This window comes from Castor canadensis, chromosome 15, assembly GCF_047511655.1.
Source record: "Castor canadensis chromosome 15, mCasCan1.hap1v2, whole genome shotgun sequence".
Classification (NCBI taxonomy): Eukaryota; Metazoa; Chordata; class Mammalia; order Rodentia; family Castoridae; genus Castor; species Castor canadensis.
The window spans coordinates 27,442,736-27,469,099 of NC_133400.1; the positions used below are offsets into that span (position 1 = coordinate 27,442,736).

Genomic DNA, 26,364 nt, shown 5'->3' on the forward strand with positions numbered 1-26,364 from the left:
CCTCACAGCAACTTAGGCACCTCTTGGTCCAAGTGTGTCCTATCAAGCTGGACCTGAGACCCCATGGGGGTGCACCATTGACTGGATGAGGATGGCCACGGAAATGTGGTAACCCAAGAAAGACGTTCCCCTGGATTGAAACTCTCTCCTGGGTTCCCACACCAAACAAAAGAAAAGCGGAGAAGCAGAAAAGAGACATACTGAGAACGAATCTGCGTCCGTCACAAGCAGCAGGCCTTTATTAGGGACAGCAGACCTGAGAGGGACCCTTGCCCATCAAAGCGACACTCTGAGAGGGGCGAGAGCACGCCTTTCTTACAGGCTGGAGATTTTAAACATCTGTGGCAGGAAAAGGGCAGTGGGAGGGTGATGGCATTAGGGAAGATGGTTGGGAAGGAGGATGAGGGAGGTGCTGGACATTAGTGGGAAGGTGGGAAGGTCACTGGGGTTGGGCAGGGAGGCGTGTTGTTATCTTGACATTCCAGCAGTTCCAGCATTTGTTACAGTGTTTCCTGACATTCTAGCAACAAGTGTCCATGACCCTCTTCTGGTTACGTGAGCAGGCTTTTGGGGTCAAGAAGACTTGTCTCCTGCACACAACCCCCTGGTGTTGTAGCATTAGGCCCCAATAAAGGACTTCTCCCAAGTCTTTGGCCAACTTGTGGTCTTCCTCATGGGTAGAGAAGGCTGAGCTGGTTGCACAAAGGGCACACAAAACCCCATTAGCAGCAGTGGTGACAAGTGACAGCGAGGAGATGGCTGAGGAACTCTGGAGAGTCACAAGGAGCTCAGGGCTTCCATACCCAAAACGCAGAGCACCAAGAGGCTGCTAAGAGTGTCAGCTGTGCAAACCGTGCCATCTCTCTGAAGGGCAATGTGGAATTACATAAAACGGTCAATGGAAATAACCTATCTCAATGGAGTGAGGGACTCAATTTTTATTGATTTCTTTTTAAAAAGCCTTAGAGTTTCAAGAACTTGATTTCCACACCTGGTCATATATCAACACGATGTATCATGTTACATGGCTCCCTCCCCCCTCTAAAAATCTTTGGAAGGAACTAGAAATTTAGCCTGTAGGGTCCTCTGAAATGTTGACCAAGATCTGATTTGGCCTAAAATCTGAGAAAATATTCCTGGACTGCTCACTTCTTTGAAAAGATGCATATTACTTAACATTTACCTGCAATCTTGGATTAAGAAATGAGTGAATGTGAAGTGCTAAATTAGAAGATGACACTGTTCTTTGAAACAGTTTTTTAAAATGTTCTGCTTCTGAATAGAGATAGCTGTGTGCCAGGCCCTCTTGAGCCCATTAAGATAAGGCCACTCTCTGAGAACAACCATTTCCAATGCCACTGGCAAAGTGGCTTTCAGACTGGTTTCTGTCTCCAGTCTTCTCTTCAAGCTGCAAAACAATTCCTCACCACACTTTTCCTTCAGTAAATTACAGCATCCTTCTCTCACCTCTCACCTGTGCTGTATTTGGGCCTATACGCCTTTGCTATTCATTTGCTTTTTCGTGTCCAAAGAAAAGACATCCCCAGGGAAGATTTTTAGTTGTACAAAGTCGGATATGAAAATCATGTGGTAATCAAATGAACTTCTCTCTCAAGGGCAAATCAAGAACAGAAAATGTTCTACAGGTTTGAAACGTTGTTTTTGGTAATTAGCCATCAGTTGGGAGTTTGTGAGATGAGCTGGTGCTCTGGGCTCCTTTACAAATTCTGAAACACTAGCGATTCCCTGGTACTATTTTCAGAGCCATGCTGACACTTGTTAATAATGTTGGTGCATACAGTCGTGCTCCTTTTAAACCCATTTAGACCTGAGAATTAGCTAGAGGGTGGTAGAATAGAAAGGGGAGACAATCAAGTTACTGATTGCCAGAGAGAGAGAGAGAGAGAGAGAGAGAGAGAGAGAGAGAGAGAATGCTACAAGTGTTAAGTAGACTCAAAGAGGCCTTTTTTCTATCAGATGTAAGTACTCGAGGAAAAAGTGAAAAATTCAACCGAAAAGCAAATTTTCTCTTCCTTCCTGATGAATTTACCTGCAAGCTAAAGGGGCTTTTGGCTCCAGGTACCTACCTCCCATGCTCCAGTAAGCTGAACTTCTGAAATATAGGAAAGTCCTTGATGCTGGGTTGCTTTAAAAAGTGATTGCCCCCTATGTGCAGTGAGGGATTTTTGGAGTGGATTCTGAAACAGGAAAGGAAATTAGTGGAAAACCTGAAGTTGCATAAAGACTGTAGTTTAAAGTGTTCTATCATTTTGATAAATATACCATGATTATGGACAATGTCACAGGAAGCCTGAATATACAGGAATTCTCTATCCTATCTTTACAATTATTCTATAAATCTAAAATTATTTCCAACTAAGTAGTTTAAGGAAATGATGTCCCTTTAGTTGGTTTGACTTTGATCTCAGAAAAGTAGGCATTAGAAGGGAGACCCGTTTCTGCAAGCGGAGGGTGAGGTATCCCATGAAGCTTTCCCTGGACCACAAGGCCAGCAACAGCACAGTGTAGCCAGTAAGGAGGATGTCAGTTTGCTAACCGGTGGCGCTTAGAAGAGAAGGCTGGGAAGATCCATGAAATGAGCTCAAACCAAAGCCATGACCTGTATGTCAGTTGCTCTCAGTGATGGGGGACTCTTTCTTAGGGTAGCCCTTGATTCCTTGCTATTTACTGTGCTCATTCAAGAGCTAGCAACAGAATTCCAACTTTTATGTACCTTTCTTTAGGTTTAGGGTACCTCATTATCTTAAAACATTTTCTTTCTACATGTGTTCAACATTAAGGTTTTAAGCTTACCTTTAAATAAGGAATGTTGAAATTTTTTTGCTTTTGGTGGCACTAGGGATTGAACTCAGTACCTTAAGCATTCTACCACCTGAGTCACATCCTTAGTCCTTTTGCTTTTTAGGATTCTTTTTCAGATAGGGTTCGAGCTTTTGTCTAGTCCAGCCTCAGACCATGACTCTCCTACCTCTGAGTAGGTGGGATTACAGGCTTGAAACACCACACCCAGCCTTTAATATATTTATTTTATTTTTTTGCAGTACTGGGGTTGGAACTCAAGGCCTACACTTTAAGTCAGTCTACCAACACTTTTTTTTTTTTATGACATCTGGCCCTCTTACAGTAATTCTTACAGTTACATGTATTCTACATTTTGTTCCACAAGCTCCTTGAAGGATAGATTTTCCTCTTGAACAAAAATTACCTACTTTCAGAATCACACATATGGCCTTTATATAGTTACCATTGCCAAGGTGAGTTTCGGCACAATTATACCCCATTGTTTCAAGGATAAAGATAAAAAGCTCTCTTGGGGCTCCTTGAAGGAGAGTGCTGGGGATCAAACCCAGAGCCCCATGCCTGCTAGGCAACACTCTACCACTAAGCTACACCCCAACCCAGGAATTGACTTCTGTATGAACTTTAGTGGCTCCGTGCTTTTGCATTTCAGTTTACTTTAGATACTGTATTCCATCAGTCCAATGGCTGACGCTTGATGAGTTCTAGAGCTGCTCGGAATTCTCTTAGGGAGAAGGTGGAATTTTTATTTAAAATAAGAAACGTTATTTCTAATATAGAAGCAATAAGAAAAGTGACTATTCAATCACTGGGGTAAAGATGCTCTAAAAAAAAAAGTGCAGGGATGCCTGTGTGGTTTTTTTCTCCAGGGTGGGAAGGTTTGAGCAGAGTAGACAAGGTCTGATGTGTGAGCCTGTCCTGTCTAACTACGGTGAAAAGAACATGAAGAAGGAGGATGAATCTGGGGAGGTTAGCAGGTGACAACATAAATCCAGGAAGGAACTGATGTGGCCTGGGCTGTGACAGCACCAGGTGAGGGATGGTCAGATTCTGCAAATGATTCAAAGGTAGGCCCCAAAGAGATGGAGAGTAAGAAGGAAGGGCAGGGAGGACACTAAGATTTTTGTGGTGAGAAATGAGGAAAGATTGAGCTGTTAGTACTGGAGATGGAAAAGGTCAGAGGAGTAGATAGGATAAGAGTGGACCTCAATCTTAGCTCCGTGGGTCAGATGCTGAAGTGGAAACAAGCAGCTGGCTACCAGCCTGGGGTTAGACAGAGTGGAGCAGAAGATCTGAATGTGGGAGTTACCAGCATGTAGATGAAGATCCAGAGACTAAGCCTGAAGCTGTCCAAAGTCAAGAGTCCAGAGAGAATAGAAGGAATATACAAGCCGGGTGCAAATAGTTCAAGAGACCCTATCTCAAAAAACTCAATACAAAGCAGGGCTGGCGGAGTGGCTCAAGTGATAACAGCACCTGCCTAGCAAGCCTAGCAAGTGTGAGGCCCTCAGTTCAAACACCAGTACCACCAAAAAAAAAGGAACCCATAGGGACAGGGCCTTGCTCCATCACTCCCCTCAGCCCAGAGGGTCCATGGGAGAAACCTGCATACAGGAAGGTCTCTCATCTATAGCTAGGGTCAGTTACCTGGAAACAAAGTCCTAAGGAGAATAGACATATCTTTACTCCCTGGAGTTAAGTAGCAATTTGATGTAAGAGTCAATCTGTTGATTCTTTTTGAAAAAAATTCTCCTCTTTCAAAGAGTAACCTAAAAAACTGACTAGGGGAGGACTACCAGGGAGCAGGGTAGTCTGACAAGCTTGAAGGCAGATATGTAACTGAAAATGGGTTCAAAAACTCCATGTGATATAATCTTCCCCAAATTTTAAAACGGGATAAACTCTGTACATGCACACCCTCATATTCCTGCCATAAAGCCCCTGAAAAATAGATACATATATATATATATTTTTTTTAGAAAAAGGAAAACAAAAATGGCAGAAGCTTTAGGATGATCTTCTGTTAACAAAGCTATCTGTGAAGATAAAGACACCAAGTTAAAACAATATGTTTTCTAATGGCTTCAGGGGCTCTGGTTATCTATGAAAGCTGTGGTAGGAACAGAAGTCTCATCTTTTTAGGACACAGCATGTTCCAACAGAGAATGAACCTTGTATTTCTATGGATTATACAAACAAAAGAGCAGTTGCTAAAACATGGATTTGTTTTGCATTATTGTCAAATACGATCAAAGACAGAATTCTCTGCCGGCCACTTTGCTGACCATCTGCAGTCCTAGAGCTACGGAAACAGCATTCATACAGAATGTATTCGCAGGCAAGGCTGATCATTTAGCACTAAGATCAAATCATAAAAACAACAATTCCATCATAAACAGGCATTTGAAATGCATTCTGTCATTCTAAATTTGTATCCAGACATCTGCACGATCTGGACACCCAAATTCCTCTACAATTTCCAACAACAAAGACAATTTCTGTTAGTTGTAGAGTGCTGGAAGAGGGTAGTGGTGTGGAGAAACTGCCCATTGGACAGTTCAACTGGTCCCAGGGAATACTGTCTCTTAGTTGGTCTGAGGTTTCCTTGCTCTCCCGGGAAGAGTTTGGTGCTGGCTTAAACAGTACGTAGTCAGGGATGCTCTATGCAAGAACATTGCCAAATTTATCTGAAGAGAAAAAGATAAAAACAAGGCCTCTTGCCTATTTAATGATCGCCAGAAGTTTCTCCAACAGGGCCTTGACAACCTGCAAGCTTCCAGTCCTGTTTCCAGATGTAACAACACTGGTTAACACCCTTTAATAACTACTTTGCAATTCCAAATGACACCCTGACAGCTTTTCTAGACAGGGAACAGATTAAGTATGTGGCGTGCTGAGGATCATGGAGAGAAACACAAACTCAGTTTAACCACATGTCCTCGAGCTGACTGCACCATGTGATTCCAGTTTGAGAAGCCCCAATTACAGGATCCAAAAGCCACTGCTTCTCTTTTCTGCTATGCTATTCATCTCCTTTTCCCTTTTCCTCCCTTTTTCTTGGTGACTGTTTTGGAAACTGGGGTAACTCCCCACAGGCAGGCAGTAGGAGGAATCTACAAGTCAGGCCAGCATGGGGATGCTGTCCTTTGTTCAGTCACAAGGGAGGTAAGGAGATGAAATAAGCCAAAAAGAACATTCTGTGAACAGGCAAAGTGACCCACTTTGTACCTATCCTTTGCAGCTAGTGAAAGTGGACATCTGTGGCTGTCCAAAATCCCAGACATAGGAATCCCAGTTCCACCTTGACTGCGATGTATACACCCAGGAGCCCTATTTAGGGTGGACTCTGATTTCTCCTTGGCTGTGCATTCTTGGGTCAAAAGGCCTGAGCTGTGGGTCAGCAAGGTAGGAAGGACATCTCTCCCAACTAGGCAGTCCCAAACCCCAACCTGCTGCAGGTTATAAACCGTGAAGTGCGACACAAGTTGGTCTGTGCCAGGTCAAGGACACGCAGGGCCTAAGTCCCCAAAGAGCAATTCTGTGCCCCTCTAGCCTTCAGCCTTCCATGTCGGTGAATTTTCTCTTCTTGTAATTCTGAACAAGGTTGGAAGCTGTGATCTGAGAAGCCTGACCCTTCTCCCAACACTGGAAGTCATTCAGTCCTTTCTGTCCTGTTTGAAATAAGCTCCTCTCCATCTCATCCAGCCTGGCTACCAGTGCTGAAGTGTCTTCATTGTAGGCGTTCTGGGAGGAGTCCATGATGCGGCGAAAACGTCCGATAAAAGTCTGAAGAAAAAGGGAGCAAGAGAAATCAGGGTCCATCTCACATCCCAGAAAGTCACATCCATTTTCAGGCTGGAACACTGAAGTGGCATGAAAGAATTTGGTCACAGGACTCAGAAGAAGGAGGCCTGAGTGCCCTCTGCCATTCAAGGAAGTTACTGTACACTGCCAGCACCTTGATTTCCCTGACTAGAAATGGGTTGTTATAGAAATTCAATGGCAGTTATGAAAACCAATGAAGTAACATGTGTAAAGCACCCAGCAAGTGCCTGGCTCGAAAAAACGTTACCCAGTAGTGTTCTTGGTAACAAAAGCTATACTAATGTCCACTAGTCATGGGCTGACAGCTTTCAACCAGAACGGGTTCCTGACTTAACTGAATACCATTCCTAGTTTTCCTGGTCTGAGAGTAGGATGGAGGTGCCATTCCACCATTGGGCTCTGAGAACAAACACAGGCCCCTGCGCTACCTTCTTCAACTGGCTCATGGCAAAGTCACCTTATCTACAAACAACTCTAAAGCACTTGAGAGCGATGACGGAAAAAGAAAACACAAAGCTCATTTATTTTAAAAAGGTAAGACTCTAAGTTAAAACCATGTCCTAAGGTTGGGTGCCAGTGGCTCACACCTGTAATCCTAGCTACTCGGGAGGCAGAGACCAAGGGAATCATGGTTCAAGGCCAGCCTAGGCAAATGGTATGCAAAAAAAATACCCATTATAAAGCAGGGCTTGGGGTGTGGCTCAAGTGGTACAGCACCTGCCTAGCAAGCATGAGGTCCCAAGTTCAAACCCTAGTACCATCAAAAGAACCAAAAAATAAACATGTCCTAGGGAGTGTTAAGAGAAATGGGTTCTAGTTTTCTGATCATGAGCCTGAGCTCAAGCTTACTTTCTGTGTCCGTAGTCTGTGCATGGACTTTTTCTGAAGGGATAACAATGCTCTTCTTTAAAACCTGTACCAAAGCAGCACTAATAAATGGGGGGCCGGGGGGAAAGAACCCTTAAACCTGATGGAAGACATCAGCATAGTTCAGGGGGCAAACATGTCTTGAGCCAACAGTTCTTATAAAATTAAAAATGAGGATGGGAAGTCTTTTGACTATTTACATCCCAAGAGGCAGAAAGATTGTTTGTTCTACTATCATCAGAATAACAAAAAATTATGAAGGGTTAAAGTAAGATTATACCAAAAAAGGATGTCTATTGTTTTAACCATGAAAAATAATAATTATAGGGCTGGAGATGTAGCTTATTGTAGAATGCTTATCTAGCATGTATAAAAGCAACTAAAAAAGTTGTATGTTTATTAAATGGCACCACCTGGTTTTTACCGTAATTCTGACAGATGAAGAATTGATGCCTACGGGTCAAGTAGCTTGAGCAAGTCTTACATCTAGCTAGTGGGAGAGCCAAGTCTTAACTCCAGAAGGGAAGGGAACAAATAACTAAGTAACTCAAGGACTCTCAACAAGAACCCCCAGACCAGGACAGTATATCTATGTGCCTGTCATCTACAATCCATCATCACTTTTTTCTCATTTCTTACACTTTCTGCTACTCCCAATTCTTAGGAACCAAATAGAAAGAACACTAGGGAGCCATATTTTAAAAATATATTACAGTTAAAGAGGAGAAAGAAGTCTGGAGTACAAGTGCCCAATAGTGCAAAGATATGTAACAATAATAAACTGTGCATTTCAAAAGGCTAGAAGTATTTCAAAACTTTTCACCATAAACAAATGAGTGATGTTTCAGGAGACAGCTATGTTTAGTATGATATAAACATTACAAAATGTATACATTACTGAAACACCACAGTACCTTATTAATATGTGCAACTTTTAAGGTGTTTGTTTTTATTTTTTGTAGTGCTGAGGATCGAACTTAGGGCCTCACGCATGCTAGGCAGGTGCTCTACCACTGACCTATATCCCCAGTGCAGCTTTCATGTTTTTATGATCGGTTGAAAAGTAAATTTTAAAAATATGAAATTGGCAGATACAGTGAAACTGGACACCAATCTAGACCAATAACAAACTAAGTTCACAAATCATACACTTCCCTGGATAACGGTGACGTCTGGTGGCTGCCACAGCTGGCTCCTGAAACAGGGACACACCAGCGGTTTCACACCCATCGCTTACCTGAAGCAGAGACTGGGAGATGCCTGCATTCTCCGGACTGTCAAAGTGCAGGAGTTGCGAGCCAAAGCCATAGAAACGTGGCCCCATTTTGTGGAGGTCCACCACGTTGGCGTCTGCACTGAACACAGTCCTCCAGGCCTCCTGGTAGATTTTCGGAAGATCCACAGAAAGGATGCGCCTCTTGTTGTCAAAAAGTCCTTTGGCAAGCCACAAGGGGAGTTCCAGCTTTGAGCCCTGCACCAGACAAGAATGCGGATTTTAAAGACATACAAAAGTGTAGTAAATGTGTGTGACAGAAAGTACACCTCCTCCTTTCCCCAGCAATGCTGCCTGTCCTCTGGGGGAGGACTGTCAAATGCAGAGAACCTGCTTGTAAGCTGAAGAAATGAACTGTGGGAGCTGAAAGTTTACTTATTTTTATTAAATTAATTTTAACTGACACATAAAACATAAAAATTATATATATTTATGGGGTACTTTGTGGCGTTTCAATACACATACATTGCATAATGTTAAGTCAGGTTAGCATCTATCTTCCTCAAACATTTATCATTTCTTTGTAATGAAAACATTCAAAATCCTTTCTTCTAGCTTTTTAGAATATAAAGTGCTATACTGTTACCTATAATTACCCTACTAGTCCACAGTACACCAGAACGCCTTAATCCTAACTACCTATCACTTATACCCATTGATCAAGCTCTCCCCATTGTTCCCTCCTCTGCTCTCCCCAGTCTCTGGTATCACTTCCACTCTCAGTTTCAATAAGATTAACTTGAGCTGAAGTTTTATGTTGTGATGGTGTATGGAGAGAAAACAGATTTATACAACAAAAAATAGGGCATAGAACAAAAATTCATTATAAGGGGAAGTTTTCTAATTAACATAAATAAAAATTGTCCAACTGCATTACACATCTCTATTTTCTCTGAATGTACACTATCTATGTACTGAGTGCCTACCATGTGCTAAGCACCACGGAGGGAACAGAAAGAAGTAGGCTGAGCCTGAGCTCAGGTGGCAGCCCCTCCCCTCCCACAGCACAGCTTCGAGGTGACACAACAGGTAAATGCTTCTGTGTTGTTAAAACCTCAACAAAGCTGGAAAACAATGAGGTGTTGTGATGCAGAGGACATGAAGAGAAATCTAAAAACTGAATGCAAAAGCAAACATCACTAGATTATAGGAGTCAACTAAAGCATAAACCTGTGATGAGGGAGAACTGCTGCCAAAGGTGGGGGCTGCTGGGGGGATGGAGGTGTGGTGTACACAGAGCCTCTGACATGCTTCCGGGGCTGGAGACAAATGCTGAGCTCAAGGCTGCCATTGATGCCAGGACCTGAGCGGCCAAGATCTGAGAAAGCACAGAAAAGCAAGCCCAATATTCGGCACCAGAAAGCACAGTAAGTAGGCACTGACTTTAACATTAGCAATATCAAGTGGAGATTTCAGAACTGAAGAATCCAATAGTTGAACCTAAGATGTCAATAGATTGATCAAATTTAAATTTTACCAGAGATGACATAAAGAGATGCAATGAAAAAAAATGCAGTAGGAAAAAGAAATGCAGACTAAGTCATGAGGGGAAAAACAAAGGAAAGAACACGATAATGGTAAGACATTGGGGTATGGCATACAACTCCGTGGCACCCAAACTTCTACAAAACAGATACTGAGAAAAATGGAAAAGCAACTGGGGGTGAAGAACACACTCTTTCAAGAAGAAGCAATAAACTAGCATGCTGCAATCCCAGCACTCTTGGAAGGCTAAGGCAGGAGAACCTCAAGCCTCGAGTTTAAGGCAAGCTTGGGCTATATACTGAGAACCTCATCCAAAAAAAAAAAAAGGAACAGTAAGAGTTAAAGCCAACTTCTTGACAGAAACGTAGAAACCACAAAACAATAAAAATGGGTGACATTCTTTTAAATGCTTAAGAAATAACTAATAACATAACACTCCATATCCACCGGAAACATTCTTTAAAAGTAGAAGTGGAATAAAGGCATTTCAGAAAGAAAGTCACGCAGCAGGCCTGACACAGCTATTCCTGCCAGGCCTGCTTACAAGGTTGGCCTTTGGTTGGTATCTGGGAACCTGGATGTTAGGTGGGTTCCCATTAGGCCCAGAACTGAGGAGAGTGTCACTGTGCCTAATATTCTGTGGTCAATGCTGAACGCCTGCTTTCCGAGGGTCTGCAATTTTGTTATGTGCCTATGTGATAGCCCCCAGTGAAACCTTGGGCACTGAGCCAAGCTTCCCTGGTAGATGACATTTAACACGTTGTCAGAATTCATTACTAGAGGGAGAAAAGGGTGACATGTGACTGCGCTGGGAACTCTGCAAGCTTGGGCCTGGTCTCCTCTGTGCTTCCTTTCCCTTTGCTGATTTGCTCTGCATTCTATCACTGCAGTAAATCTTAACCACGAGTGAGTCCTCTTAGTGAATCATCAAATGTGGGGACTCCTGGCCCAGCCAGAAACTGAGAATTTACCCCCAGAAGATCTGGAGTAAGAAAATCCTGAAGGGAGAATAAAAAATTATTCCAGAAAGAAATACAGGAAGAAAAAAGGGTAAGGGACAGAGAAAATAAGTAGATTTTGTAATAAATAAGTAAATAAGTAAGTTAAATAAGAATATATAACAATAACACAAAAAGGAGAGAATGGGGTTATTCTATGATCCTACTATCTATTGTCTCTGAAGTAGTGAAAGTAGTAACTTCAAGCATATTTTAATTAGTCAAAAATAATTATGTGCATGTTGGCACACAACTGTAATCTTGGCTACTTGGGAGGTTAAGACAGAAGGATCATGGGCAAGGCCAGCCCAGTCCCCCCATCCCCTCAAAAAAAAAGTTAGTGAGAGCCTATTTTACACACAAGCCTGGCATGGTGCACATGCCTGTAAACCAGCTGCTTGGGAGGCAGTGGTAGGAGGAATGTGGTCTGAGTTGGGTGGGACAAAAGGCTGGAGACCATATCTGAAAAAAAAATGAAAAGCAAAAGGGTTAGGGGTGCCTCAAGTGGTAAAGTGCTTGCCTAGCAACTGCAATGACCTGCGTTCAAAGCCCAGTACCAAAAAAAAAAAAAAGTGACATTTAAAGTAGCACTAGGAGAATATATAATTAAACTAATGAAAAGGTATATGGATAATACATTTGATTAGTCCTAAAGAAGTCAAGAAAGGAAAAGAACTTGAAACACAAAGAAAATAACAGGGAAGTAAAAATAAACAGATATATCAATAATTAAATTAAATGCAACTGGATTAAATAACCAATTAAAATGATCAAAGTGAGTGAAAAACAAAATCTAACTATATGCTGTTTAAGTATAGACACAGAAATGTGGAAAATAGGGTAAGAAAAGGTGTCATGCAAACACTATTCTAAAGAAGCATTACTGGAAATAAAGAAAAACTGATGGTGACAAAACGGTCATTATACCCACCAAAAAAAAAATAAATATCTGTGTACACTGACAGAAGTAAAAGGAGAAATAGACAAAGCCATAGGTGCAGTGCAAAACTTTCACATAGCTCTTTAGATTAGTTAAAGGTAGCAAATATGAAACTAGGAGGGATATAGGAAACCTCAACAAAACAATTAACAAACCTGACCTACTTTACAGATAGATTATTTACTATACATCAGAACTTGAAAACACATATCCTTCCAAGTGCATACAGAACAGTTAAACTGAGCATGTTTGGAATAAAGTACTAGTCTTCTAAATAACTCATGGATCAAAAACAAAATTACAGTGACGACTAGAAAATACTTGAATTCACTAATAATGAAGATGTACCAGGCCAGGCAAGGTGGGCCCATGACTGTAATCCTAGTTACTTGGGGGGCAAAGACTGGAAGGATCACATTTCAAGGCCAGCCTGGGAAAAAGTTAACAAGACCCCAACTCAACCAATAAAAGTTGAGCATGGTGGTGCATGCCTGTCATCCCAGCTATTGGGAAGCATATATAGGAGGATGGAAGTCTAGGCCAACCTGAGCACAAGCACAAGACTCTATTCTAAAATACCTAAAAGCAAAAAGGGGTGGAGTGTGGCTCAAGTGGCAGAGTGTCTGCCTAACACTGCATGCAAGGTCCTGAGTTTAAACCCCTGTACTGTGGGAAGGAAGAGAGGGAGTGAGGGGGAAGGGAGGGAGGGAGGTAGGGAGGAAGGAAGGAAAACAAAAACACATCAAATCAAATCCAAACTTTACTGAAAAGTAGTTAAAGTTGTGCTTAGAGGAAATGTATAGCCAAAAATGTATGCAAGAAGGTTGAAAGTCATGAGCTAGTATCCATCTCAAAATGTGAAGGGGAAAACAACAGAGAATTAGCTCCAAAGAAAGTGGAAAGAAAGAAGTAAGTAAGAACACAATGACCTAGAAAACAAAGGTAGAGAAGAGAAAATGGACAGAGCCTTAAGTTAGCCCTTTTAGTGCTTGCCAGTATGCGTGTGGCTCTGGGCTCCATCCCCAAGCACAGAAAAAAAAATAAATACAATTTAAAAGACTAATAAAATTGATAAATTCCTGGCAAGAGTGAGAGCACAACTTATTAACATCAAGAATAAAAACTGGGATGATAATTTTACATTAAAAAGATAGTAAAGGGACAGGTGAATGGTCAAGTTTCTAGGAAACAATTCTCACATATCAAAACACAAGAAGAAATAGAATTATGAATAGTCCTTTATCTACAAAGGAAATTAAATGTCATAAAAACCTTCCAACACAAAGCTTCAATACAGAAGAATTCCAAATAATTTATGGAGATACCTGGCCCCCAAAGAAGGAGGGCATGACTCCTACTCTTTCAGTGTGGGCTGTGGTGCATGATGATGTCCTTCCAGACAGCACAGCTTGCAAAGATGGAAAGAGAGTAGTTTCATAGTAGAGAAGCCTGACAAACTCTCAGCCAGGTGCTCAGGGTCCATATCAATGTAAATCATAAGTAACTTATCAACATAAATAAGAAAGTCATGTGGATGGTGTGCACCCTTGGTATGATGTGGCAAAAATGGTATTTTACCTCTTTTTAAAAAAAATGGATTTTACCCATATCCACAGTGTAATCATGAATAAAATACTAAGTAAATCTCACCTGAGGAACACTGCAAAAAAACAAAAACAAAAACAAAAACAAAACACCACAAAACTGACATCAAAAACAAGGAAAGTCTAGGCCAGACATAGTGGCTCACCCATGTAATTCCAGCTACTCAGGAGGTGGAAAGTGGGAGGACTGAGGTTCGAGGTCATTTCAGGTAAAAAGTTAGCAAGACCCCATCTCAATTAACAAGCTGGGAATGGTGTCACACACAGTTATCCCAGCTAGGCTGGAGGCGTAGGTAGGAGGATCACGGTCCCAGGCCAGCAGAGCAAAAACTCGAGACCCTGCTAGAAAAATAACTAAAGAAAAAGGTTGGGACCTGGGCTGAAGCCCAGACTTCAAGCCCCAGTAACCAAAAACAAAACCAATCAAAGTCTGATTAACTGTCACATCCAAGAGGAGCCTAAAGAGACAAGATTGCTAAACGCAATGGTCCTGGAATAAATAGAAAGGGGACATTAGGTAAAAACTAAGGAAACTTAGTGTGGAACTTCTGTAATTTCAGCTACTCAAGAAGTGGAGGCAGGAGGATCAAGAATTTGAGGCAGGCCTGAACAAAAAGGTAGCAAGGCCATCTCTCAAAAATAATAAAAGCAAATGCTGGGAGCATGGCTCAAGGTATCTCGCCTGCCTACCATGCACAAGGTCATGGGTTTAATCCCCATTACCACATAAAACAAACAAAAAACCAATCTCCTAAGTAATTATGAATAAAGCACAGCAGTGTATCTGTGTGTTCACCAGTGTGTATCAGAACCAAATCCATGTCAATTATAATGGGAAGTCAATGCATGTCTACGTTTGTAAAAACCAGGAAGTTTAAGAATATTACTCAAAGAATATGCAGGTGAATTCTGAAGACTCCACTAAAAAAAACTACACAGGCCCTGGGGTTGAAAGCCAGTGGTGAAGCCAGGTATTATTACTCTTTCTGTACTACTTGACTTTATAAATTTCTGTGTGCTACTTTGACTGGAAACACAGACTCAATTCCAGCAGTTCAATGTACTACCATACATTCAACCTTCTCCCTAAGTTGGCTTTTCTATGGGGTTACATGATTCTGTGAAATTCAGCAAATACTGCAGTGTAAAATAAAATGAATGTTTTTCTGCAGTAAAAGTGGTTATAGAAAGGGAGTAATCCTGTGACGTACAGACTCATTCCTGGCAGGCACAACAAAAACACCCTTCTAGACAAAACAGGAAAAAATGGAACTAGAAATAACCATCCCGGTCCTGGGACAAACTTGTGTTTGAAAGCCACAGGGCCCTCGGTTGAATCCCAGCTTGCCAAGCTAACCAACCGTTCTGTGGGGTTATCAGTACCTACCTGGAGGGTTGTCAACGATTAAAGGGGGAACAGATGGAAAAGCTTACGCCCTGAGCCCATCCATGCTGGCCCTTGGTGAATGGATGCTGATACTGTCATCAATCATTATACAGGAATGGGTATGGCATTTTGCAGCTCTCAGGTGGGTTCTGGGTTTTTGTTTTGGTAGGACTGGGGTTTGAACACGGGGCTTCGCTCCCACAAAGCAGGCGCTCTCCTGCTTGAGTAATAGTCCAGTCCATTTTGCTCTGGTTACTCTGGAGACCAGGTCTCGAGAACTATTTGCCCCGGTTGTGTTCAAACCTCGATCCTCCCGATCTCAGCCTTCGGAGCAGCTTGGATTATAGCCATGAGCCAAACCGCCCATCAGTAGTTTTGTTTTAGGGCAATCGTGATCAGAGCCAATCCTAGCGTCGAGGGGCAGCCGGGACACAGCTGGATGCTTGCGGAGGGGGCGGGACCACCCGGCACCTGAGGCCTCGGCGCCCCCGACCCTGGGCCTCACCTGCGGGAGCGCGCGCTCGGGCTCGGCGCCCGCGCCCCGCTCCAGGAAGAAGGCGCCCAGGCGTGGCAGGGGCGTCTCGGTGCGCACGGGCAGCTTCTCCTGGGACATCAGGATGTCGTCCAAGGAAAGAAAGTTCTCCTCCGGGCCCAGCGCGCCCGACTCCACCCGGAAGTAAGCCTCGGACATGGCGGCGTCTGAGCGTGAGACTCGAGTGGACTCTGCGGGGAAGAAGCGGGAGCTCGCGCGGGAAACTCAGTTTCCCGCGCCAGCTCCGGGCCAAACCCCAAGAGTCGATTGGACAGCCTGCCGCTGCCCAGGCAGAAGCAATCGACCCAGGGCGGATCTACTTCCGGCGATCGCTGCGGGGAGCGGGAGGGACTTCCGCCGGAAGTTTTCCTCCCTTTGCGTCTGGTCGAGTGGGAACATTGCTAGGAGCTGCACAATGCGTTTCTTCTAGATTGTATCATGTGGTCATTTAAATGTTTTTATGAAGTTAAAAGCATTTTGCAACACTTAGGGGGCTTCAAATAAAGGCATCGTATTCCATCCACTCCAGATCTGATTATGTCTAACCTTTTTTTTTTGCTCCCTCCCCTCTTTTTTTTTTAATGTCTGGACTTTTACTACAATTTTCACTGCATCTCTAAATCTTGGTCCTTGAAAGAAACATTGAAAAACAAGCAAGCAACAAACAAACAAACTCTAGCATTAACCCCAGATATTTATTATAGGCAAGATTATGGATTATTTGCAGTAGTTTGGAGGGATTGGGGTGGGAAGATGGATGGAGCACTAGACTATACATAGCTGGCAAAGACCCTAAGTCTTTTCCAGGGCTACTGAGCTCACTTTACCATCAACTGACTATCTCTTTTGTGGCTGTTAATTTAAATCCCTAAAAGAGGAATTCTGATTGGTTCAGCTTATCTTTTTATAGCAGAACAGAATGGTGATAAATGGCCAGCCACCCTATAGATGGAGGGGCTGTAAGGCAAATGTGGGCCCCAAGAGACCACATGGAGAGGAGTGATCTATCTGGCCAAGAGATTCTTTATTGGGGTGGGAGAGGGAGAGAGCCAAGTGGGGGGGGGTGCAGGGGCTTAAATACCCCTCAGTGAGGCTCAGCATGATCTGATTGGTTAGGGTCTTATGGTTCATGCTGATTGGAGGTTGGGGAAGAAGGAGGATTTAAGCTAGACTTGAAGCAGGACCGTGACCCTGGGAAACAGAAGCTTAAGGATGCAGTAAGAACTGAAACCCATCAGTGCCATTATTGCCAACAGGGGCCTGTGTTAGTTACTATCACTGTTCCAGCGTCTAGGGAAGAAGAGCCCAGAGGGATCATGGCATGGTACCAAATTTGGTGGCACTACTCATCCAAGGCTATGTGTAGAGGCAGATTTTTGAGATATGTGCCACAAAATGTATTTGCTGTAGAAAAGTTTTCCCGGGACTACTGGAACAGCGAGCAAAGGGTGCTTGGGAAGGGAGGCATGTATTAATCATGATTTTCATCTTCTGTATTTCTTTTGGAATGTTGAACTTAAAATTTATTAATGTACTTACATAATTTATAATCGTCTTATAAATATAGACTACTACTTTATGTATACTAAGCAAAAAAATTTAGGTTAAATAAAAATTGAAAGTGTATTACTTTCTCTTCTCTCTTTTTCAATTCTATAACCATTGCTAGTCAATTTAGAACATATACAATTCAATTTGTCGCAGGCAACTTCTCTATCACTGCATTTTTTTTTTTTTTTGCAGTACTGGGGTACTAGCCACTATACCTGGCTTATCACTGCCATAGTGATCATGAAAGCTTATTTTTAAAAGGTGTCAATAACACTGCACCTGGTGGTACACACCTGTAATCCCAGCACTTGGAAAGATTGTGAATTTGAGAGCAGCCTGGGCTACATAGGTAGACCTGTCTTTAAAAAAAAAATGCCAACAATGAGTTTGGTGACTCATACAAAACAAGGGTCAGAAGCAAACTCAGGGCAAGCTAGGAATCTGCTGCCATGTTGCCAGTTTACTGCATGGGAATCCTAACTAACACAGAGATGGTTCTCAATTTACAATGGTCCCACTTACAAGTTTTCACTTTATGATGGTACAAAAGCACACCCATACAGACATTCTGCTTTTCACATTCAGTATGATATCTGATAGACTAAATGACACTTTATTATAAGATAGCTTTGGGTTCGGTGATTTTGCCCAACTGTAGGCTAATATATTTGGAGGACATTTAAGGTAGGCTGGTTAGGCTATGATCTTCAATAGGTTAGGTATATTAGATGCATTTTTACTTAATATTTTCAACTTAAAATGGGTTTATTGGGAAGAACCCCTAATAAATCAAAAAGCATCTGTATTTGATGAAAAGTGCTTTAGATGTGGCAGGGATAAAGTTGTTTCCATTGGTTCTATAAATAACCCATTTTCAAGTAATAATTGTCATCCCTCCACTAAAAATATCCTACCACATTTTAAATAATACAATTCCCTGTAACTGTGGTAATAAGAAAGCAAGGAAATTATAACCTCGTGAAGTCTTTTTCCCCCCAAGCCCCATGAAAATGCTAATTTCCCTGTACAAATGAAATGCTACGTAAATTCTTGATTAAAAACTATTCAATGATTTAATTCTATCATCCATACAATTATATGTATTCTTTTTCATCAAGGTCAAAATCCGATGTAATTCCTTTAGACATCAAAAATAGAAGTCCATAGACAAATCTTGGTGCCTTCTTCAAGGAGAGAACAGATCTAGACAGTTTCTGTAAGTCATTTTTGTAGGAAGAGGACTCAAGACTCATGAAGCGAAAGCCCACCTTGTTCATCATTAGGGTAAACTGGCTCAGCAGAATACCAGTGCTTTAAAATTTTCTGTCATTAAGTGGGGAGATTGTGATGCAGGTGACAGAAAACCAAACCTGAGGATTAGGGAAGACCTTCAGGCAGGAGAGAAAAAAATGTACTGGACTCCATCCATGAAGTTTTGGGGTTTTTCTGATCTATCCCACCTTTATGTTCTATAACAGACCCATCAGCAAATACTGGGTGTATTCTCACAACATTTCCAGAATCTTATCATTTCTTCTCACTTTGGTTCAAGTCACCATCATCTCTTGTTTGAGAGTTTGCTTTAGATACCTATCTGGTCTCTAATTGCACTGTTTATCCCAAGGCCCTATGTTCATGAATGGATCCATGAATGGATAAAAGGGGCTTGTGGCAGTGGTTCTCTTCTGCCTTCATTGTGTGAGATGCAGTCAGAAGGTCCTCATAGGATGCTGCTACCTTGACTTTGGGCTTCTCAGTCTACACAAGTGTGAGTAAAGAATGTATCTGTTGTTTGTAAATCACTCAGCCTGTGGTATTCTGTTATAGCAACACAAAAAGGACTAAAACAACTCTCTTCTTTCACCTCAGCACTGATAGCTGATATTTTCATGTATTTATCATGTTTTTTAATGTTATCCCTATAGAAAATTAGTTCCATGAGGTGAGGATGCTTTTTAGTCTACTTTTCCCTGCTGTATCCCTACTGCCTAATGTGCTTGGCACTTCATAAATATTTGTTGAGTGAGTTAGCAGGTCTTTATTTATAGCAGTGATATTAAATTTTCTTTAAAATACCAAGTAAAACATGAGTGAGTTTTAAGTAAGTAATAATGGACATGTTGTATAGATATTATAACAGTTACAAAATGCAGCAGGAAAATCCTGAAATCACTGAATTGAAGTGCTTTAAAAATAGCTTGCCAAGGCACAGACTCAGTCATAGATAATTCTCTAGACCCATGTGCTGAATAATGTCCTTGTGACCCATGGTTGTAATCCCACCACTGTGGAGGCAGAAGGATCAGGAGTTCCAGGCCACCCTGGGCCTGGAAATAAATAAATAAATAAAAAGGAAAGAAAAAGGAGTGCTTAAGCAAGTAGAGTGAACACATTTTTAAAATGTCTTTGTTTCCCACCTTTGAAACATTTCCAGTAGCTTTTACTCAATTGCTTTGTTACTTCTGGAATATAACAGGGTTTGGGGGTGGAGTTCTACTTCTACCACTTTATTAGGCTTATGACCTACGCTGAGTTACATGGTGGAAGCTTCTCTCTCTATAAGATCGGGATTGTGATAATAGCTCAGAGTTGTGGTGACTCTGGAACAAATGAGCCAATATACACAGAACTCTGAGCTCAGGGCTTGGCCCACAGACCCTGATTTTTGACCGTTATTTTATGAGTTTGTTCATCCCTGTATGCTCAGCACCTCAGATAATGCCTGTCATGTAGCAAGCACTCAATGAACAGTTGTTTAAGTAACCATCATGCTTCATTGTCATCATTAGTCTATTTAAGTTCCTAAATGCACTTGAAGGTGATAAGCTGTTGTTCTCCAATTCAACTTTTTCTTGCAAAAATCCAGGTAGAATTTATCACCCATGAGCTCAAATTACTGTATTAAAAGTAATACAGTGTTTTGTGTTTTGAAATTACAGTACTATGTTTGAAATCTTATTATATAAGATTAATGGATTAAAATCACTGGATTCATTTTTATATAACTTGAGTGTTCTTTTGGTTGAGCTATTTCTTGAGCCCTGCTCCAAAACGCCTTCCATGAGATCAAAATAAATTGATGGGCATGATGTGACCTTCTGTGTGGGCGGTGCTGATTTTAGATTCTTCCCACAGTCTTCAGCAGTACTAAGGAAATTGTAAACCCATCTTAGTTATTCAGAGAGATTCTGTGTGTGTGTCACCCTCTTAACTTGGCAAAGAAGCAGCTATTGCATCATTGTAATAGAGGTACTTATTAATACAGCTCTTCTTTTTCTGTGTTCCCAGTTCCTAAAAAATACCTTTTCTTACCATTCCTATATTTTCATCTTTTGGTAATAATTTATTACATAATTTAAGCCATGGTCTGAGAGCTTGAGTTTCTCTCAGTCCCAAAGGGGAGGAGTGGTAAGCAGATCCATTAATTTTGAGAAGAAGGTGTTCAGGGGCCTGTCAGGTGCCCTGGAGCCATAGACATGGGTACAAAGATGGATGTGACAAATTCTGTGCTAGTAGGTCTGTCAGTGACCTACCTGTGGAGGAATCAGTAACACAATGTGATAAAAACAATGATAGAGCCATGTCCAAAATGTTAGGAAGCTCAGAAGGTGTGGCGAATCCTGACATGGACATAAAAGAGTTTTAAAAAGGCTTTAGAGAAAAGGCCATTGGAGAGGGCCTTAGAGTATGAGTAAGACTTTTGCAGCAAGCCTACAAATATGAGGAGGGGTCATTTCAGGGCCACACATCAACTTGGAACAAAAATATAAGATTGTGAACGTTTAGGACAAAGCATCTCTCATTTGAAAAGAGCTGTTCCTTTTGCCAGCATATCCTGATTAATGACACCATCATTCACCTGATGACCATATCTTTATATGGCAAGCCATAGAAAATCCAATATAAATCAGCTTAAACATAGGGGTTGCAAGCTTCATAAGAGAGATCAGGACTTCATGATTGGTTGATCCAATGGCCAAGGATGCCACTGGAGAGCTCTCTTTGCTTTCATCTGCAGATGGTCAGCTCCAGTCTATGACTCAGTTCCCTGGAATCACAAGATGGAAGCCAATTAGGTCTGGTCTACATGCCTCCTTGTTCCTATCAAGAAGGGCAGAGCACTTCAGACCCAGTATTCCAATCAAGACTTCTGATATTCACAGTCCTCACAGGACTCTCTGCCTCTACTCTCTCCTTGCTCCACAGTTCCTTTGTACCACTATCACAGCATTCTTCTTACCCAAAAGATCTGACCCTGTTCTTTGCCTGCTTGCAATCCAAAGTCTTTCGTAAGTCATACATCTTCCATTGGCCTGCTAGGGCAGCCATAACAAAATACCACAGACTTGGGGTGTTTAAACAATAGGAACTTATTTTCTCATAATTCTGGAGGCTGGAAGCCTGAGATCAAGGTGCCATCAGGGCAGGTTTCTCCTGAGGCTCCTTTCCTTAGCTTGCAGGTGGCGGTCTTCTTCTTGTGTGCTCACTTGGTCCTTCTGTGAGTGCACATCTTTGGTGTTTCTTCTTAAAAGACACTGGCCGTACTGGATTAGGGCTTCACCCTTATGATGTCATTTAACCTTAATTACGTTTTCTAAGTCTTGTCTCTAATTATGGATGCAGTTGGAGTTAAGCTTTTAACCTATGAATTTTGGGGATCACAGTAAACATCTGATTTCCATTTCCATTCTCTGATACTTTTTTAAATTTTAGTTTTTGTTTTTAATTGAAAAATAATTATATATTATATAATTATTGGAACAGTGTTATATTTTGATATAGGTGACTTTTCACTGTTGCCCTACAATACAGTGTCCCAAGAGCAAAGGTTGGCAGAGCTCTCTGACTGAACACATTCACATGCACTAAACTCTTACTTTCTGCTGCAGGTTTCCTTAAATACACATTCTGTAGCTTTGGGTTATCTCATATGTGAACACAAGACCCATAAAAACCCAGGAAGACAATGAAGAGTATCAACAGAAGACCAGCAGTGTGTGGAAATTCCTGTAGAATAGAAAATGGGTGGGATCAGATTTATAGAAAAAGTGGAGCTAAGGCAAATGTGACTCAACTAAGAATGGGGAAGCACCATTGCTATGGAAACTAGGGCAGTTCAGGAATAGTATAAGCTTAGTAAACAGATACCTGGAGCAGGAGGAGCCTATGGGCCAAGGGATGGGAAATCTGTATTCACAAGGGCCAGGTCAGGGGAAGGCATGGTGGCCCATGCCTGTCATCTCAGCTATTCAGAAGATGAAGGAAGAAAGGTTGTGATCTGAGGCCAGTCCTGGACAAAAACACAGGACCCTACTAAAAAATAACCAAAGCAAAAAGGTCTGCGGCTGAGGCTCAAGTGGTAGATCATCTGCCTAGAAAGCACAAGGCTCTGAGTTCAAACCACAGTACAAGAAGAAGAAGAAAAAGACGACGACGATGATGAGGAGGAGCCAGGTCAGGACTTGCTCCTGTAGTACAGAGTGGAATTAGATGTATGACAAGAATATTAGCATGGATACTATGCATGGATGATATGAATTTGTGAAGCATTCCATCTTTTCCATAGTACCACCTACAAATGACATGCTAACTACAAGGGGGAAGATGTGTTTTTGCAATGGAGAAACTTGTTGGGCACCTCTGTCACCACCATCTGGAAGTGATGAAACCAAACATTGTTAGGACAATATGGAGTGGTTGATATGCAGCACAGTGCAGCTAAAGTATTCTGCTAAATGCCCAACCTGATTGCAGTCAAGCCCCCAGACCTAATTTTATAGGAAATATGGAGGAGGGGGTTGAGAGAAAGTTGAATGACACCAAGAGGAAACAAGCAGAAGGATCGGAGGGTACCCCATTCTACCAGGGCACCGATAGCAAAATCTTCTCTCAGGGAATCCAGTATAAAACCATGAGACCTTTGTTTATAACCTGAGAAAGATGTGAGGTGGTGCTTTGGCTCCTGTTATACAAAGAATCTTTTTTTTTTTTTTTGGTGATACTGGGGTTTGAACTCATAGCCTCATGCTTGCTAGGCAGGAGCTCTATCACTCAAGCCATGCCCCTAGCCCTTTTTGCTTTAGTTATTTTTCAGATAGGAGGTCTGATGCTTTTGCCCAGGGCAGTCCCTGGATGGTGATCCTTCTATTTCCACGTTCCATGTAGCTGGGATTACAGCATATGCCATTAGACTCAGCTTAGTAAGAAGCTTAGGGACATGCCTCATAGCTCTTTTCACCTAGATAGCGATGCTTCTAAGACTCCCTAGAGTGCGGTCCTACAGCAGCTTCTGAGGGGCCCAAAGCCTGATGGCATCGTGGGATAGGACTCATCATGTGATGAAACTTTGGAGGACTGTGTTAGCTTTCCATTACTATTAAAAAATCCAAACAGCAGAGATAATCAACATAGAAAGGGAAGGCTTGCTGGGCACTGGTGGTTCACGTCTATAATCAGGAGAGATCAGGAGAATTTCTGTTTGAAGCCAGCCCTGGAAAATAGTTTGCAAAACCCTATCTTGAAAATACCTAACACAAAAAGATCTAGTGGAGTGGTTCAAAGTATAGGCTCTGAGTTCAAACCCTGCTACTGCAAAAAAGAAAAAAAAGAAAAGAAAAAGAAAGCTTATTTTGGCTCACAGTTTGGAGGTTTCAGTCCATGACTAGTGGCTGTTTTGCTTTGGACCTGTGGTAGCAGTGCATTATGGGAATAGTGTGTGTTGGAACAAAGCTGCTCACTCCAGCAGCTGGGAGGAAGAGGCTGGGGTTCCACTGTTCCCTCAAGGGCACACCCCCAATGAACTAAATGTCCCACTAGGCCCTACCGCTTATGGGTTCCACCACCTCCTAGTAGTGTCAGGGCTAGGGACCAAGCTTTTAACACATGGGCTTCTAGGGAACACTTAACCAGACCATAGCAAGGAATCTTGGGAAAAAGTGTGTATTTTGCATGCAAAAGATAAATTTGTGGAGCATGGCAGTTTTAAAACCATACTGCCTCTCAAACAATGGCACAATGGAAGCGATGTTACGTGATTTCTAAGGCTAGGTCATTAGGTATGCAGCTCCTGTCCTGTTCACCCCAATGCTCATCCCCAGAGCTGAAAGCCATCCTATCACACAACAGACTACTCGGTAGTCAGAGTACAGGGACATGCTCTGGGGAGTCGGCCTAGCTGATCCCAGACTTCCCACCATCCTAACCAAAGATGTCAGACACAAGAATGAAGCCATCATGGACCCCCAGACCCGTCCATTTACAACTCAATTTCACCAAATGACCTTCATCAATGTATTGTGAAACAGAATTGCTTGATCTGTCAAGCAGTTGACATAAATTCTGCCAGAATTCATGACCCAAAAAATTGTGAAACAATACAAAATTGGTATTTCAGGTGACAAAAGTCTTAGAATATTTTTTAAAATTCCTTTTTTTTTGGCAATTGAACTCAGGACCTCACACTTGCTTAGGCAGGCACTCTACCACTTAAGCCATGCCCCTAGTCCTTTTAGTGTTGGTTATTTTTGAGATAGGGTCTCACTTTATGACCAGGTAGGCCTGGACCACAGTCCTCCTGTCTGTGCTTGCCAGCATAGCTGGGGTGACAGGTGTGCACCATCATGTCCAGCCATTGGCTGAGATGGGGTCTTGCTGTTTGTGTGAACTGTCCTTCAACCCTGATCCTCCCGAGCTCAACCTCCCAAGCACCTAGGGTTACAGGTTTCAGTCACTGCGCCCTGAAAACAAATTCTTTATGTAGTTAATGAACAAAATTTAGCTGTCAAAATGTTAATGTCATGGGTGGGGAGTGGGTTCTTTTAAAAGGCTGTAATAATCACAAGCAATGAGTCAGACTTTGCTCTTTCTCAAAAAAGATGATTATAAATTCTTTGGAGACAAATGGGGAGATTTGAGCACAGACTATTGGAAAGTATTTTAAGGAAATTATTGTTAATTTTGCTAGATATAATTATGATTTTGTGGTTATGTAGGAAAATGCCTATTTCTCAGAGATACTTTCCTGGCATAATTATGGATCAAGTGTCATTATGATTGAAACTTACTTAAAATGGACCAGCAAAACAATTACACACACACACAGAGCAAATATAGCAACAAAAAAAGAGTTGACAATTGTTCGAATCTAGGCACTGGGTAGATGGAGGTTTCTTACATAATCCCTTCAACTTTTCTGAATGTGAAAAAATTCACAGTTAAAAAACTGAGAACAAAAAAAGATTAGGGAAAAATAACTTGTAATAACATTTCCAACATCATTAGTCATCAAGGAAATGCAAATTAAAACCAAAATCCTGGGCTCAATGGTAGAGGGCTTGCCTCACATGTGTGAGACCCTGGATTCAATTTCCAGCACCGAAAAGAAAAAAAAATATACAGTACTACTCCAGCAGAATGGCAAAAAGAAGAGGACAGAAGAGTGTTGGCAAAGCTGTGAAGCAGTGGCCCTCCCTCATAGGCCTGTGGAAAAGGGTAAAATGGATCAGCCACCTTGGAAAGCAATCGGTTATATCTACCAAAGTCACCACACAGACCTGAGAACTCAGCAATTCCATTGTCAAGGCAATGCACATCTGAATCCATCAACAGATATGTGCAACACTATTAAAAATGGCCACAATCCAGAAACCATCCAAACATACGTCAAAGGGACACTGGCATGGACAAACGTCTGTTCATAATAATTCTATCAATATTTCGCTTGTGACAGCACTCAAGGTTTGCAAGCTGTTACCACTGGGGAAACTGAGTAGAGGGCCCAGATCTCTCCACATTATTTCTTTTAAGTGTATGTGAACCAACAAATATCTTTAAAAAATGTTTAATTGAAGAAAAAAAAAATCAAGGTATAGAAATGAGTGTATCATGCTGCCATTTTTTAATAGGGGTTTAATTTATAAGTATATTTATAGATTAATAGAATGAGAACAGTGGTCTCTAGAGAGGAGAAGTGGGAGGCTGAGGGTCAAAGGAAGAGGGAGTCCTACTTTTCACCGTCTTTTTGCATGGTTTGAAGGTTTAAACTCCTGCCTGTATTGCTTTTACGTTAAAAACTCTAAGAAAT

The 26,364-nt window shown here is 41.9% G+C and overlaps 1 protein-coding gene across 1 annotated transcript; it reads right to left on the reverse strand.

Annotated features, from left to right (window-relative positions):
* Positions 1-213: 213 nt before the first annotated feature.
* Positions 214-16,044, reverse strand: Gins3 (GINS complex subunit 3). The gene is made up of 3 exons (XM_074055919.1): positions 15,705-16,044; positions 8,750-8,983; positions 214-6,606 (listed from the first exon to the last, which is right to left on the reverse strand). The coding sequence occupies exons 1-3, from the start codon at positions 15,888-15,890 to the stop codon at positions 6,376-6,378; spliced, it is 651 nt and encodes a 216-aa protein (XP_073912020.1). The 5' UTR covers positions 15,891-16,044; the 3' UTR covers positions 214-6,375.
* Between the last annotated feature and the right edge of the window lie 10,320 nt (positions 16,045-26,364).